The sequence below is a fragment of the Blennius ocellaris genome (assembly GCF_963422515.1).
Source record: "Blennius ocellaris genome assembly, chromosome: 20".
Taxonomy (NCBI): domain Eukaryota; kingdom Metazoa; phylum Chordata; class Actinopteri; order Blenniiformes; family Blenniidae; genus Blennius; species Blennius ocellaris.
In genome coordinates this window covers 11574480-11592101 of record NC_137669.1, presented here as the reverse complement: position 1 = coordinate 11592101, position 17622 = coordinate 11574480, and the positions used below count along the sequence as shown (strand labels likewise).

The 17622-nt window shown below is 39.8% G+C and overlaps 1 protein-coding gene across 2 annotated transcripts in view; it reads left to right on the top strand.

Moving 5' to 3' along the window:
- Positions 1-17622, top strand: part of vps50 (VPS50 subunit of EARP/GARPII complex) — an 87687-nt gene that overhangs the window by 31493 nt on the left and 38572 nt on the right. For both annotated transcript variants that reach the window (XM_080515476.1, XM_080515475.1), the window contains exons 12-15: positions 1468-1608; positions 7417-7549; positions 15999-16090; positions 16229-16323. In XM_080515476.1, the coding sequence (XP_080371602.1) occupies positions 1468-1608; positions 7417-7549; positions 15999-16090; positions 16229-16323 (461 nt within the window). The remainder of the gene's footprint in view (positions 1-1467; positions 1609-7416; positions 7550-15998; positions 16091-16228; positions 16324-17622) is intronic.

Below are 17622 nucleotides of genomic sequence, written 5' to 3'. Positions count from 1 at the left end.
TACCAGGTTCGTTTATGTGTCTGTTTTTTTTTTTTTTTTCTTCCTTAAGAACATGGCCTCTCGGCTGTCACAGCCGTTATCTGGCTCTAATGCATTTCTCTTATTTCTCCCAACATAAATAGCCTGACATCCAGCCTGCTGTTCGCCACTAATAAGGCAAAGCAGTTGCTGCACAACGACTGATATCATTATTTCTGTATATAGTGTTTATCACACAGAGGAAGTGAAAGTCTCCCAGATGGAAGGATGGAGGGAGAAGGAATGTTTAAAGGATTCCTGTGGCAGGAGAGAGAGAGGCAGATTAAACAGGGGCAACGCTATGTGGTCGCGAGCTTGTGGTGCGACAATCTAATTGCAGCACGAGTAACCCAGGGCTGTGCTCAGAAGTGCTCCTGCTTCTCCTGCATCTCCGGTGTTCTCATTTCTCAAGGGTTCCAACGCAAGACAGCGAGTGAGAGGATCAACATGGAGAACGGGGCTAAATTTAACCCAGCGTTGAAAGAGAATAGAGAATGACAGACTCAAATTGGAAAGTCACGAGCAGATCTTTTTTCCTCACTGACGAATCTTGAGTACGGGGAGACATTTGGGCTGATAACTACATGCGGGCAGTTTTTTTTCCACAGTATCCCAAACGATACCAACCACTCCAGAGAGAATTTCATCTTTTGCATCGCAGGTTTTTTTTGAATGTGCTTGGAAAGGGGAAGCCGAGTAAAACGAGGACAGCTCCAAGACGTTAAACGCTGGCATCTGCCGCTGATCTTAATGGAAATAATGACTCTGGTTTTCAGTGTGAATTACAATATTTTCATCTACTGATAAAATGAAATCAGTGATTAGTTATGACAAATAAAGTGGCAACTGACTTAATTGATAATATCCTCAGAGCAATAAGCCTAGTAAAAAGAAAAGTGGTTGTAATAAATTCACAGAAAACGTAACGTCTATTTAATTCCCTGTTTTTGCATTTAGAGACAGTAAGTATGAACGCAAGCTGAACCAACTGATTAAAGTTCAAGACAATTTGTTGAAAATTGGAAATCTTACCAAACTTTTCCGATTGCATTTATGTTTTATTATTTACAAGAGGTTGGAATAAATGTTCACTGAATGCATTCAGCTGGAAATAAAGGTATTTTTAGGCATTGTTCAACATCCTGATAGTAATTGAGTAGATTTTTTTTCTTCACAGGCATCTTTCTGTGAATATTTGTGATTTTGACAAAAAAGCTTGAGGTATTACACGTTAGATTCTTATTGCTGAAAGTGAACCAAACTGGAGGATGTTGAAACCATATATGTTACAAATACTATGTAAATGTGTCATCTTTTGCATATTTCTGTTGCATTACTTGTCTGCAAACTATTTTCAGTTTTTGCCCGTTCGCAGGTCCTTCCTGGCAGGTTGGCAGTGACGTCTTGACGTTGCAGTTTTTCTTAAAGTGTTTCTGCTGTTTCCTGCAGACTGCGATGGACCAGCTACACATGCACTTCACCCAGGCTATCCACAACACCGTATTTCAAGTGGTGCTGGGATATGTGGAGCTGTGTGCTGGCAACGCCGATACCAAGTTTCAGAAGATGCAGTATAAAGATTTGTGTACGGTAAGGAGAAGGTTTACGTGCGTATGTGTTTGTTTAACACTGTTAGGAGGTTATGCCGCTGCCACAAGAGAGTTTAATTGGTTACATGCGGATGTGAAGACATAATAAGCCTTAATTTATTTTCAATAACTTTAATAAATTCAACAACAGTAAGACTTAACTACAGGCATTTTCATTCAACCCCAATTATTATATAGCCAAGTAAAAAAAAAAAAAAAGAAATGGAGTGAAATGAAAAGGGAAGAAGTAAGCATAGAGAACGTGATTGAGAGGAATGTAAATTGTTATTACTTCACTAAGAGGTATAGTGTACTGTAGCCTGTCACGATGAGTTAATTAATCTTGCTCACAGTATCGAGCCGGTGCTGTGCAGCAATTTCATACCGGGTCTCAGCTCTGTCTGTCTTTTCCTTACTCGGCAAATAGAAGTAAATCTTATTTACATGGCTAACAAACCACGACTTAACCCATTCATCATACACTTGCTGGAATTGGGCTCTCCTCCTCCAGCGGATACGTTGCGGTTTGACCGACAGCTCAGAGGGGCACTTAGACGTATATGGGAAGGCAAGGTCACGCAAGCTGCATTGGCATTTCAATTTTGTGCTCCTTCCTGAACACTTAGCTTTATGTGTTGTATTGTTGCAGCCTTTGCATTTTTTGTTTCGAATGATGATGTCCTGCTGGGTTGATGTATATGCTATGTTCTTTACTTCTTCCTTACCTTTCTGCTGTTTTCTCCGATAATTGTTTTTTTTTTCTCGCACACCTATCTGTTAACTTTGCTCCAATCAGAGTCATGGATCAGAATTATGGCGTGCATGACACCGCTCACAAGTTATGCATCTCAATTTTACTTGTCTTTTGATTGATTCCCTGTCAGCACGGCGTCTCGTCTGGGTGACCCCTCTACCACACGTATTGTACACATACTGTACACTCACTAAACTTAAGACCAGGGGGTATTTTACTGTTTCAGTCGCAGCTGTGTGAACATGATTGATACAGCAGTGCAGAACTGAAACACAAGCACACTCTCAAATGAAACCACATGCAGTTGCACTGCATCAGTGACAGCATCTTTCGCTTGGCTGCAGTGACTTTCATGGAAAAACCGAGGGCTTTGTTTTACGTCGAAAGAACTGGTATAGAATACATAGTTTTGTGCATGGCGGTGTCCACAGTTTTGCTTTTTCCGTGGGATATGGAGTCTGTGCAAAGTGATGCATGTTTTTAAAGGAGCTGTGTACAATATATTTCCTTATTTATTCATCGATTCAAGTTTGACCTAAATGTGCAAGCACTTAGATGCATCTATAACTTTGTAATTTCCTGTATACAACCTAATAAACGGTCCTTTAGTGCTTTGTGCAGGATGGGTATACACTACACTACAGTACCACAGTATTGACAGTAACTACTAAAGGGAAGGACTAAGAACAGCTGCTCTGATACAAAAAAACTGTTACTGCGTAACGACTCGTATGTCTGCACTGAACGGTATCATCTGCTCTCTGATTCGGAGTCATCCTGTTCCTTATGTTGGAGGATCAGTGCAAAATTATGTTGCTATTTACCACATCTGTAATTTTAATAAACTTCAATAAACTGCCGTACTCTCGCAAACAGCTGGAGGCAATAATGTTTAAAATTGAGCTTCTTATCATTTTTAACACTTGTGTGCAACGCTCCACCGACGTGTCTGATGTGTAGATTATTTTGACATTATGAGTTCGCAGCAGTTTGAAGGCAAATTTGTTTCTCGGACAACTGATGGATAATAAAAAGATGTTATGTGAAAGGTAGGGTTTTGAATCTTGTCCCTAGTTTGACTCCTATTTCACTCCTTTTTTCTAAAGGTACATTCCTTTTCAAGTAAAAAAAACCCCAAAACAAAACAAAATCTAATCAACCATATGGAATAAATGTGTAGCTTATCCACGACTCAGACAAAAGGAATATGTCCTTTCTGAGCATTTGAAATGTCAATGGAACTGCGGTCCAGGATTTTCAGCATTGAGGCACTCGCCGACTTGTTTGCTCTGACAGTATAAAGGATATACCTGTGAGATGCCACGGCTCAAGTCAGCATAGTCACAGAAATGTGCAGTTCTTTCTGCTTCTAAAGCAAATAGTTAATTTACTGAGCGAGACATTGAAGTCTCCTGCAGTCGAGCGATCGCTTGTGCGAAAGCTAAATCCCGGTGTTTGTGGGGAAGAGCAAGCTTCTGAAGTTTTTTCCCCTGATAAATAAAGGTTAAGAAAATGCTACAGGCGCGTGGCACCCTCTGAACTTTCGGCTGACTTATGCGCCTTAAAAATTCAGGGGGAATGGGAGCACTCAGAAAGGTCAGTTCTGATTGTGAAGGGGTCTTATTAATTTTACATCAACATCTCATCATTATTGGATAGCCTCACTCCTCATCAATTCCCTGGCCTGTTGGACTTTCCTCTGGTTTTAAATGGGAAAGTTCGCTCCCTAAAATCTTAGCAGTCTCTTATAGGAGGAAAGGATTATTGCTTAAGCATATTAATATTATTATTATTAATAATTCATTTAATGTGTTGTCTGAATTGTACAGACCTGGGTTTTATAAGCATGGAAGAATAAGCCATGTTTTGCTGACGTCTTCCAGAAGGCGGGGACAAACTTCATTTGGACGTTTTCCCAAAAATTGAGGAAAACTTACAAGACTTGGTTAGATGTTCTTTTTAAAAAAAAATTATTGGACACCATTCATGTAAAGACACATTTCACACTGAAGCATTTCAGTGCTTTCTTCTCTAACTACAGATTCAGATGCTTCTCGATCTGCTCACTTCTTCCCCAAACTTAAATGGACACACTTTATTGTGAGCTGCACTCATTGAGTGATTCTGCTTCCACATCATGCCAGATTACTCCATGAGTTTGGTTTAAATTGTGTTAAACTTTCACACCAAGTTGGGAATGTTGGTTAAAATGAAGAAAGAGAGAGGAAAATCCTTTTGGGTTTTTTTCCTGCTTGTGCAGCAAGTCTACAAATTGCTGACAATGTTCATTGTTTGCAGGTTAATGAGTTTATGTCTTCCTCTATGAAAAAGCGGTGGTGTAATTGTCTCTAAATCATGGAAAGCCGCATTCTCACGCATGCATTTTGTAATCTGCATGGCATTTCTTTTGTCCGCACTTTTCTCCAACACCCACACGTGACTGAATCGACGGGCTCAGCACTTTGTCTTTTCGAAACCTTCGTGACACGGCTTGGCATGTGATGTGCGCGTAATGATCGGTTACCGTTTACAGACAATGAAACGGCTTGTGGAAAACGCACTCCAAAAGTGTGCCTCTTCTCAGTCCTTGTCGTCGTCGTCGTCGTCGTTAAAGAGGTGTTCGGCAACAAAGGTGAAGGTTGGTTCGAACAGCAGCGTTTTCAAGTCCCACCATCCCCTCTGCCCCAGTTGCCTGGCAACTTGGGTTGTACTCCGGTTCCATTTGCTGGTGCCAAACAAGTGACGTGGAAGTTTCATGAGAACTGGTTTATAAGCTTCCTGATCTGACTGCTGCTGCCAGAGTTTCATTGAAATTCCAATTAGGTTTTTGTCTGCAGCTCTTCTTCATCTTCTTTGTCATCTCCCTTGTCTTTTTCTTCTTCTTTTCGATCAAGCACTTCACATCCATGAAAGGCCGCTTTACAAAGTCAAAGTCATCACAGGAGTATCGCCTCTTTTCTTCCACATTCCAAGAACATGCATGCAAGTCATGCAAGACAACAGCAGATTAAAGCCTAGATCAGATTAATACAGAAAAATAATGGCGAAATGAGGAAAGCTAATGAAGACTGAAACAAAACAAAAAAACTATTGCGAATGAAAATGTTTTTCAGGTGCTTTTAAGTTTTTAATGAAGTTTTTATTATTATAATAAGAAACCAGATATTATTCATAACATACAAAGAGAGAAACTACATCTGAAGACTTTCAAAAGTTCTGATATGCTGCTGCACTGACTTTTAAATAGTTCATAATGTTGAATGGTGAAAATGTTTTTCTTGAATATTTTCTGGTGTATTGTAAACCTGTTTAAAAATACATTGTCTTGACAAAACATTTAAATAGTCAAACATGCCATCTGTGGCATATATCAATATGTTTGATTAAGTTGTTTTTTCCTTTGCCCGTGCCCATTAGCTTAGAGAGAATTACCCTATTTAATGCACAGAATAAGCAGTAATTCGTTAATTACAAACGTTTGTTAGCCTCATTCTATAGTCATGGTTATTCCTAGACACTTGTCTGCATCAGATGAAAATGACTAATGGTGTGCAACTTAACTGTTGCTGTTTTATATGCAGTCTATGCTGTTCACAATAGTTTTTCTCTTTGCAGTTATTAATGTGTTAGCAATTCAGTCTGTAATTACAATGTTTTTGTGAAAAGTAGCAGGGGTCTACAAACACGTACTCGTTATCATTTTCAAACAAAGTAAAGTCTGGCGGTTGTTGACAACACAATTCGTTGCGGTTGTAATTAATTTGCTGAATATGTTTAGAGAACTCTGACTGGTTGTATACTGTGTGACTGGCTGCTTCTCTGACAGCTGAACTTTACTCTTCTGGGTACATTGAAGGACCGAAGGTGGTTGTAATATTAAAGCTGATCAGTTTGTGTGGTAAAAAATTATCACTTCATCTTAAAAAAATAAAAGTAACATAAATCAGCATTATAAATGTGCTGCACATTGTTACATAAGCCAAGCTATTGACAAAATATTTATATTCTCATATGATCATTAAGCAGTAATTGACACTGTGATGTGAACTGTAACTGTCAGAGAATGAGCACACACAATAAAGTTGCAATTTTATGAAAGCAATAACTCACTTGAGGCCCGAAGCGCACAATCATTTTATGAAAGCTGATGTGTCATCGCGCAGAGCGATCATCTACCTCTACAGATATATCATGGGTGTACATCACTGTCCTTGTTACCCGGGTTTAGAACCCACACGTGTGGGATGATTCATTTATGAACTTCCCATAACTGCTTTCACCTAAATATTCAATCAGCATGTTGGAGCTCTGCCAATAGGATTGATTCTTCAAGAAATGATGAAAAAAATGTTTGGCGGGTTTAGAAGGGAATTAAAGATGAGATGAAAATGATATTGAAAATCAACAGGAGTTTGTCGGTTTCCAGTCCATTGTTGTTGTGTATATATGGCCGTAAACACTAGGTTTGATATCCATTGTGCTCTTTGGTAGTTTAACATAAAGATTTTAATAGAGACTGCTAAAACGTGCACTGTGTTGTGTACTAACAGAAGGATGAAAGGACCTCATAAATACAGTAATAGAAGTGGATTTTGTTTTATAATGAATACATAGAAACTTGAGCCAATCATCCTTCTTCTTTGAATTTGGCATACCCTTAACTCTAAAATGAATCTGCTCAAAGATGATCAGAGAAACAGACGAACCGAGTTTCAAGTTGACTGTAATTTGTAATTTTCATCTCGTTAAAATGTGTACATCTGTGTGATTTTCCCCTCCGTATCAGTATCACAGCAACATGCCCATTTTAATTGGTCTTCATATTAATTAACACTTTAACGAGATCAAAGTGTTTCGTCTGATGAAAATAAATGTTTTCCCACTGTCCTTGAAGGGTTTTATCTGTATTCTTTAATTAGATATAATGATGCAGAAGCCAATTATTAATCTGCAGTGCAGTTTTTAACTTTGAAATAATAAAAAAAAAAAAAAAAAAAAAAGCAAGTTCTGCATAACGAACTCCAATAATTTTTTTTATTGTGTTTCTTTTGGCAGCATATCACTTTGGACAGCTACATTCCCTGCCTGACAGACCTGTGCAAAGCATTGTGGGAGGTGATGCTGAGCTACCACCGCACCATGCAGTGGCACGAAGAGCAGGACAAGCTGGAGGCAGCGTCCACTCCAGGTAGGAGTTCTCCTTCTTCTAATCCAAGTATATATGCATTCATAACCACAAAAATAACTTGCATTTAATTCTAATAACTCATAACGTTCAGGTTCCATTGAGGGAATAAGCTTCCTGCACAACAATCACTACTACAATTTCACACGAGCTATAAATGAACCCTTTTTTTATTTATTTTGTATTTTATTTTGAGTCTATGTCACGATTGCTCATAAAACGGTAAATCGTTTCAAGCATTTGCGGGAGTGCCAGTCTTTATCTACACTTTGATTTTTTTTAAAGATTGGGTTTACCGAGAGGGCCAATATGGTCTTAGAAAAGAGAGTAAAGTATAAATGTTGTGCACTTGCCTCAGTGTGTTATGACCAATGTTTTGCAACATTTACTCATTTCCCTCTCGGTGTCGGGGTCTTTTGAGACGGCAAGCAGCAAAATAATCACCTTTGAGTACACACTCGAAGTTCTTCCCCGAGCGACAGTACTCAGAGATGATGTCACAGCTCTGTGAGGATGCGCTAATGCTTTGTTTCAATGTTAACATCATCAAATTTAAACAAGATAAATGGTCTGTCCTAAGTGTGGGAATACAAATTATATGTAAACATGATCTATTTATGTAATGGGATTAATCCGACCCATTTCAAGGATAAATATACGCAGGGGTGACGAACCATGAATGATGCATTTTTGTCTTTATGGAAATGTGACTTGTTTGACTTTGAGTTTGCACTATCTTCATGCTAATACAAGCAGGAATTTCCAGTCCTAACTATAGCAGTTAGTCGAGCTGCTTTTCAGGCCTTTCCACTTCCCATTGTCATCCTTTTGGAATAAATTAGTTCTTCATCATTTTACGATAGTTACTTGCAGTACTCTGACTTTCTTTGGGAAAATGTGTCTACCTATGCTTAAGTTACAGCCCATTAATAGCAGCACATCTGTCCAAAGTCAGCCAGATGTGAACACATGAGCCACGGGAAGCTTTGTTGTTGGGGCAACAGATACTTTGCGGTTTAGCCGTAAGCTCCACTTAAAGCCGAATTTCTTCAGAGTATAATAAAAAAAAAAGTACTCTGGATTTGGGTTTGTAGCGCTTCTCTCCTACACACTGTTTATATGATTTGTTTTGGCAAAGATCTCGACAGATATTCAATGCAAACGGAGATCTGTCACATTAGCTTGTGCCTCGGCGCTCCAAGTTGAATGATGGCTAATTTCCATTTCCCACACTGCACACAATTCATTAGGTGATTGGATGAGAGCACAAAGGGTGTCCTGAACGGCTGCTGACGTGCTAACTTGTCACGATCCTTCATTAGAGGCCACCGTCCTCAGAGGGGAAAGGACACACACCGTCTTCCCTTCCACGAGGCACATCTATCATCTCCCTGTTTGATTGGCTGTCACCTCTGTCCCCCGTGCAAAGGTGTCCTCGACCCCGACTTTGTCCTATTCTTCACCTTTCATATGTGTGTGTGTGTGTGTGTGTATGTGAACAATGGGACGAGCGTCTATCAGATTAGAAATTCACCTTTGCCTCATCTGTTGAACATTGTGACGGTGACCTCCCTCTCAAAGCCGAAACCATCAGTCATTCAGCTTCTGTGAAGACTTCCCGCTCGCATTTTGTGACACACACACACACACACACACACACATGTACACACACACGTACACACACACACACGCTTTTATAGTGTGTCTGAGTAAATCACCAGTTTGCGTATTTTGCCGCACATTCGTTTAGAACATGAAGCTGATCTATGCTGAGTGTTGGGATATATTTAGACTATGGGCTCTTTTATGGGTGAAAATTGACTGTCACACTGCATTACTATTCAGAAACATGCCTTAATAACTGAAGTGGATATCCAAGCGGTATCTTATATCCTGGTTTACGAACTTCCGCATGTAATTTAATAAATTTTTATGCATGATTAATTAAGTACTTTCAATTATTGCAAGTGCTTGAATTATTCTCATTAAAAGTGGATTTCAACTGACCCGTAACCAGAAGCTGTACATTAATGCAAACATGCACCTCCAGCTGTTTTGGATTTATATGCTCAGAATGCACCAAATCATACCTGAATAAATTAGTTCTAAGTCTATAGACTGTTGTGGCACAGTGGCAAGTGGTTAGCGCTGTAAAACGGCTCAGGTTTAAATCCAGGATGGATTTTGCATCTTCTCAAAGTGCCTGTGTAGTTCCCCCCCCCCCCCCCCCCCCCCCCCCCATCTCCCGATGCAGAATATAACAGGTCTAGAAGATGGAGAAATGGGCACAGTATAAAGTGTCCTGAATTATAATCCTTTGAAATTAAGCTGGATTTAATAGTCAGGTGGTGCAGGATATTACTGTGTGGGGTTAATTGTGTTTATTTCTCTTTCCTTATTTTTCTGCTGGTTATTTTGCTCTCCTTTTTTGTCAGAAACTATTAGACAATATTTAAATCTGATTTATATTGTCACATGTCACACAAAGCATGCTCTTCATCCGTGTACAATTTCCCATCTTGATGTTTGGGTTGACTCTTCCATGTATGATGAAAAGTAAGAGCCGGCCCATGCTTTGACATTCCTCTTCAACCTTTTCAGGATTATGCCGACGCATAGACTGAAATGAGTCATCGCTGGAAACCTGTAGGGAGCTAAAGCCCCTGTGGGGTGGAGGGTGGAGGGCTGAGCTGTGAGCCGCAAAAAACTTTACAGAAAAAGTCAAATACAAAATGCAAACTGTGAATACCCAAAGGATGGCGTTCCTGTCACTCATCTTGCTTTACTCACTAAATATTAATAAACCTTTAGAAGTGGTTGTGTACTTACTCACTCACTCATCTTAATAGGTACGGTCCGTCTCAGTGTCTCCTTCACGTGTCGTCGACTTCTACTTCTTGCATGTCGATGGTGACGATGGCCAGGGGCATGTCTCTTTGCCCGGTCAAGCTTCCTATGAGCCGGCGTCATTCACAGATTAACTGTTCACGTTGGGATACAAATCTCTGAGGTCTTCTCTATCGGGTGAATAATACTTTATTATTATCTTGAGATGAGAATCTCCTCTCACATGATGTAAGACACTATTGCTTTCGGCCACATTAATGGACCAAACACTATGAAAGTTCACAGGATTTGAGTGAGTTGATTAAGGGAAGCTTATAACTTCATAACACTTCATATAATTCCCTGTGTCTTGTCGTGTCTTGTCTTGTCATGTCCTGGTCAGTTACTGCATTAGATACAGTGTGAAACAGCAGTGTGAGCAGTTTGATACCATCATTGGATCATCCTTGTATTCTCCAATGGTCACCTTTTCCCTCAAGGTTTAAAATGTGTTTTTAAAATGTCTCTAGTACCAAATTGTTGGCTAGAAAACACAGACAACTTGTGCCCGGGACAATATTAATGGCTTACAATTATTAAGTGTCTCATGTCTTCTTGTTGGCCATCGTAATGAAACTTACCCTGTTTCTTTTAGGGAATGTCATTCTCTTCATTCAGTTTTTCCATCGCGTATTTTTTGCAAAAAACTGCGGCAACATGACCATGGAGCAAACGAAGGTCTCACAGTAAAAAAAACATTATGATCAGCTGGTTTTACAGTGTGTGCGCTGTGCACAGGTTGTGAGAGATCCTCCCGCCACAACTATAATGCCATAGTTTTGGCACAGTGCCATACCGACATTGACAGCAGCCCCATCTGTGCACACAGTGGTCAACTTGGTGTTCCACTGTCAAACCTGCATCCTGAAAAAGTCCCCCTGTGATGGGTATGATGCTGTCGGTCCACAGTTCAATCAGACTGTGAAGCTCTGACCTCGACCTCCCCCCCCCCCCCCTTCGTGTGAACAATATGGCCCCACTGTATTTATTATCACCCCTTCATCAGCTGGATATCTTCAGTGTAGGGAGGCCAGGGATGTGCATGTTTACTGGAGCTTTATGAAAGCCCAGCAAGAAGAAAATATAACAATCTTGCCTCTGTTTCTCACTGAGCTTGTTTCAATGCAGCTGGATATTTCTCCTAGGCTCGCTTCTTTATTAGAAGTGGCTTGTGCTCCTTGCTCTTCTTATGTTTCTCAAACACAGGATGAACAATAATACATGAGCCTGTATAAAACACCGATGCTTTGTTAGACACCCGTGGATTTGAGCGGCTTTTCTTGCACTGCAATGCAGCGCGCTTCTCATTAACTCCAAGCCATGGCACATCTTGAAGCCAGTTTTCAAAATCTACTCATGTGCACCTTTTCTGTCTAGACTTCACAAGCATGTCAAGTGTAAACATGCAGTAGTCCATAGTTTTTGTGATTCAGTGGAATATTCTGCCTTCAGTTTATGGTAGTACCAAACAGGATGTGTTGAACATTATTATTTGCTGCTTTAGTTTCTGATTTATAAACATGAGTCAAGGTTTTGACGGTGCTAGCTGGCATCCAGAAGGGGGACATGATCAACAGTGTGGGACGTGGTCTTTTGAAGTAGTTGGAGGCCAGATATGCCGCTTAGTTCTGGACAATTTGCAGAGTTGTAACTGTGGATGCAGGCTGAGCCACGTGTGGGAGATGTCAATGTACGACGTGCCGATGACCATTAGGAGGTGTGAAACATGTTCACACAAGACATGGTCTGATCTCCCCGACGCTGCACACTACAATATGGCGAGAGCAGACAAGCAAGGGCATGTTAACCTTGAAGTTTAGTTGAATGCCAAGCAGGGCTCCCAGGTTCTGTTCAGTACGTCTGGGAATAATTCAGGTTGACCCTCATTGGAGGATGATTTGGCTGTATAATGGACGGGATCAGTAAAGGCACATTCTGTGATTAAAGTAAGTCTGTGCTTCATGCAGAGATACCAGCAAACCATTGAGATTAATACTCGGGTTCTTGACTTATCTGGTGGAAATGAAAGTCTTGTGTCATTAGGGTAGTTAAACTTTAACTATAATAAAATTGCTATAAACTATATTACTATATAAAATTAATAACTAAACTATTAAACTATTATACTGTTTCCATTTACATGATCTAAAGCAAATCATGGTGTTAGTCTTTTCTTGTATTGTGTTAGTGCAGAATAGTGGAATTAGATAATTGAACTTTTTTGCTATAAGACTATAACGTTTGAGTTATTACAAGGGTAATAAATGTTGAATATAAGTTCTGACCCCCCCCCCCACCGAGACCCATGTTTTCAAGTGAACCAGAGTTCACTTGTTTGATCCAGATCAGAGTTCAGGGAAGCTCTCACACACACCCAAGCCAAGTACTCTGGTCCTGAACAAACCTTAACTTTGTCTTCCCCAAGCTCCACATACTCGACTACCATCCAGGTACCCACCAGTTTAAACCCTGGTGTGGGAAGTTGCTGAGTCACGATGTTCCCCACGGCTCACGTCCTTTTTTTTCCCCTTCTTCTATGAATAGCACAGTTCATCAAAACGGCTCTGTCGCCGTGAATAATTTAAGTTTTCACCGGTGATACTGAATTTTAAAAGCATTCCAAACACGTTCCCAGGAGGCAGGAATCAGAGATGAATCAGACCCCATGTTTCATATAAACTCAAAGACCCATAAAAAGCACGAGGTTACAGCAACATCCATATCGGAGTCTGAAGATTTCAATCAGCTGGTGAGAAGGGATTCTAATCGGCCATGGTCGTAAAGTGCAGAAGGATCCTTGTTGGCCCAAATCATATTTGACATTCTGCTATGAAAGTCCGATCCCCATGTCTGCCAAACAATCTTGCTGGTCTGGTGCCCAAGTCAACTATTTCCCATTGTTAGCAACAGGACCTCTCCCAGAGGATGTGACACATTTAATCGACCCCAGACTATCTGTTTACAAATCTGCGATGCAAGAAGGCAAAAGAAATCTTGAGCTATGATACGGTGAATGGTGAATGATGCTGGTACATGGTCGGGTTGGATACTCTAACAAAATGATCACATATCTGAAATCAAGCGGTTTTATATTTTGCATTTGACCAGCTTTGATGGTATACTGGGCCATATCTTGAAATGTTTTCTCACTAGTCTGGATAACATTCAACTACAGATGTAAAACTATTATAAAATATAATATAAAAACAAGATGTAATTAATTTGCAATAGTTATGAACCAACATTATTCCTTCTGGAACTTGAACAACATATCGCATGTTTATAGCAACACACAATGACTTTGTGTAAAATATTAGCTCATTTTGAATATGAAGGCTGAAAAAATTCACACACTTTCCAATCACATTATTGTAATTCCTCTGTCTTTGTTTTCCATATTCTTCCTTTGTTCTCAATACATAATTAACATTTTCTCATCCATTGCTGTAATAACAATTATAGCCTTTAATGGATCAGTTTTTTTATTGCAATGTTTAAGTATGAGAACACACTCATTTGTACAAACCGTTAAATACTGTTTTCATGGTTTCACATTGTTTCATGTCTTTACTGTGCTTGTTGTGAAAACAAGTGAAATTGTGAAGGAGCCTATCCTGTTTATCAGCAGTTAAATTAATTTTATTCGGCAGTCTTCTGCATTTATTTAAAAAAAACCATCAGGGACACTTTGAAGTAAGGCTAAGTCATATGTTTAGGTGTTGAAGGTTTTAAGCCTTTCAGCCTCGTTTGTGCCTTGGCATGAGGAAAATATACTCAGAATTTGTTCCCATCTCACTTGTTTTACCAGTTTTGTGTTGAACTCCTGTCAAGGTTCACATAATGCATCAAACTGAGGATGAATTCTAATTACGCATCGCAAATGGCTATAAGTTGAGTTGCTCTTTTTCCTTTTTTTAATTTACATGTTTGCACATAGAAAAAAAAGCTACAAAGAAACATGATTGCATGAGATTACATGAACATTTTTTTTCCTTTCACGAACTTCTGTATTTAAATGGTCATTTAGCATAATTACTGGAGTACTAAAGATGATGTTCAGACTGTTTACTTGGATTTGATTTAATCACTGTAAACCACAAAACCTTGGAGGTTTTTGGTACTAAATATTGGAATAGGGAAAGGTGCTTCACGATGAGGAAGGGAATTAATCAGCTTGATAAGCAATTAAAAAAAAAAATCCAAATGACAGTTTTGAAAATATGTACTTAAATGAGTAGTTGTCCAATAAAAGGGCCCAGAGCATTGTGTTTGGATTACATGTCATTGATACGATACAGAGTGCAGCTGTTAACACCACTTCATCATCAGCGTACCTCTTCACATAATGTGTCTGAGTGGGAAAGGGCAAAAGGTCCTAGGATTTATTTGTTATCAATAACCCTGAAAGCGCTGACAAAGTATGTGTGTGTCACGGTGACGTCATCACACATCCTAAATCATCGCCAACATTTAAATGATGATGAGCTATTGAATTGTCTAATTCCACAATGTAGTTCCACAGAGTTCAGTCTTTTCACACCATTTAAGCAATCATTTTCCAACATGCATAATGCATTTTGAAACGGCTCCGACTGTGCTTTATAGAGGCTGTAAGGTCAGATGGTATTGCAATAATTGCAGGGTCCTGTGTTGAGAATAACAGGATGACTTTAGTCAACTTTGAAGTTTTGAGCAGAGTTTCCATACTCGATGGGAAAGTAAAGACGTGTAAGGTTAGTCAAACCCTTGATTCAACTGAACCCGTCGGAATTTCATCATGCATATTTTCAGACTGCTAGACTGATGAGTGATATCCTTTTATAAGCTCACACACTTTAAGATGGCCTGTATGTGTTTTCTAATGTCAATGAGGGTGTCAAACCCTGCAACACAAGGAAGCGTTCTTTTGTGAACACACCTTTTATCTTCATTAAAAAAAACCCCGTTCAGACATGACAGCCGACATCGGCTTTATTCCAGCAATTTTCAGGTAAACGACAGCGTGTCTGAAACTTTGGGGATGCTGCCGACATCGTCTGCATCACATTGAGAAGAACAAATACTGAAGGAGAAGATTGTGAGCAGATGACGGGGGAAGAACCACGTCTGACAGTGATCGAGACTCTAACACCTTATTTAACTGTCCTCAAACATCAGGCCGACCTCTCCTGTCGGAATACATGACCTCTGCTCTTGTCAGATGTTGACAGTCAACCACAGCAGCCACGCAGTCTGCAGTCGAGAGTGAAGCACTTTCAACCATCCTGAAGTGGCTCAGATCTGTTGATCAGAGACACATTCTTGTTCATTTCACAATACACCTGAGGAATGTTTTTATTCTGTTCCATCAACAATAACAGGAGTCTTTGCTTGGGTTCAGATGGAGCCCCATCTTGCCTCATTGCGCAAACATTCATTTTCAAAAAATATAATGAATTTCTTTGAATCTGAAAGCAGGTCAGACAATTGGTAAATAAAAATTGCATAACAAAAGGTTGTTTTATTGTTGTTTTTATTAGATTTTGAGTTCATTTGTTTCTCTTTTTTTTGTTTGTTTGTTTTGAAGACGGTGCTGCTGCAGCCGGGCCTGACGAGGTGTTGGTCGACCGCAGTTATGTAAAGAAGAAGCTGGAGCACGGGCTGACTCGAATCTGGCAGGTTCGTAGAGAAGAGACTTGCTTCTGTTACATTTCTAACCTTTATGCCCTCAATTCTTTGAACTTTTACTCCTGTCTGGGTGGCCCAATCATAAGCTGCCCTCCCAGAAATCACAGTTTCTTCCATTTCTCTCCTCAGGACGTGCAGTTAAAAGTGAAGGCTTACATCCTGGGAACAGACATGTCCAACTTCAAGTACGACGATTTCATTGTGGTGCTGGACGTCATCAGCAGGTACACCTCAGGGTCGGAGCAGGCGGCTCATTCTTACATATACAAGAAGTGAACAAATGTGACTCATTCTCTCGCTTTCAGTCCTTTTCCATCTGGCACTTGTTTTTGCTTTTAATAATTGGTCAGTGTTCATTTCCATAGTATGGCCAGTATGCATTTACTTTCTTTCTTATCATGTCAAATCAGGCAAACCCACAGGAAAACAGAATATTCAATACTCACAATAACAGAAACCTGCTATTAGTCTCCATGTCTTTAAGGGAATTGAAACTGCAATGCCATTTTGTTTTTCTTACTGATTGCATGAATTCTTTATTATGAAATCACAGTTCTCTATTCTAATTTAACCCAAGCAAACCTTTACTTTACGTTACAAGTGTAGCCTGTGTGTTACTGCATCGAACAAAGACCGTCTCAAATTGAATTACGGTATTTTGCTTGTAAGTTCCTTTCACCTGGTTCTCCAGACGGAGACGTGTCTTGTTGTTGAGCTCATGAAACTATTGTCTTCTTATGCCTGTCTGTGCAAACTTGACATAAAATCATGTTTGATTACAGCGAAGCAGCAGTTTACCGACCCAGCCGCAGCAAGTTAAACAGCTTGAAATTGTGTCCAAATGCGAGAATACATCATTTGAATTGCATACTTAAGATGCAGAGTGGCATGGCCTCTCCCGTTCTCTCCTAACGGTACATTGTTTAGTTTCCTGATTGGCAAGCTAACTTTAGTGGAGGAAGAATGTTTACTTTATGTGTCTCAGCTCTCAGATTCACACTTCTTCCACAGGATTTCAATCTTTGGAAGATTAATGTCAGTCTCTTGATTAAGCAAATTACAAAATTCATTCAGATAATTATCCCAATAGTAACTTGCAGTAGCGACATCTGTTTTTGCACGTGTGACTGTAAGAATCAATTCGGTTCAACTCAGTTGAACATAAATCGTGCAAATACAACATAGCCATTTCATATCACAGAAGATAAACTCAACAATCCCACCGGACGACGAGGGGGTGGGATTGAAGGAAATCTCAGCAAAATCCAGACGGAGGTAGTTTGTTTCTGGTCTATCTACTCGGGGTTAGGGGATAGTAAGAAAGAAAAGAATAAGACGGAGACAGAAAGAGAAATGGACGTTTTCAGACTTAAAAGTAGAGACGGTCATCCTTCCTAATTAAAACTTGGTTCTTGCCTTACGGCAGTCGGTGTTGGATTATATGGGTCGCTTATCAAGACATTGCAATATTCATTGTAAACTTAGAGAGTTTTCACAACACGTGCTCTTCTCTAAGCCGACTG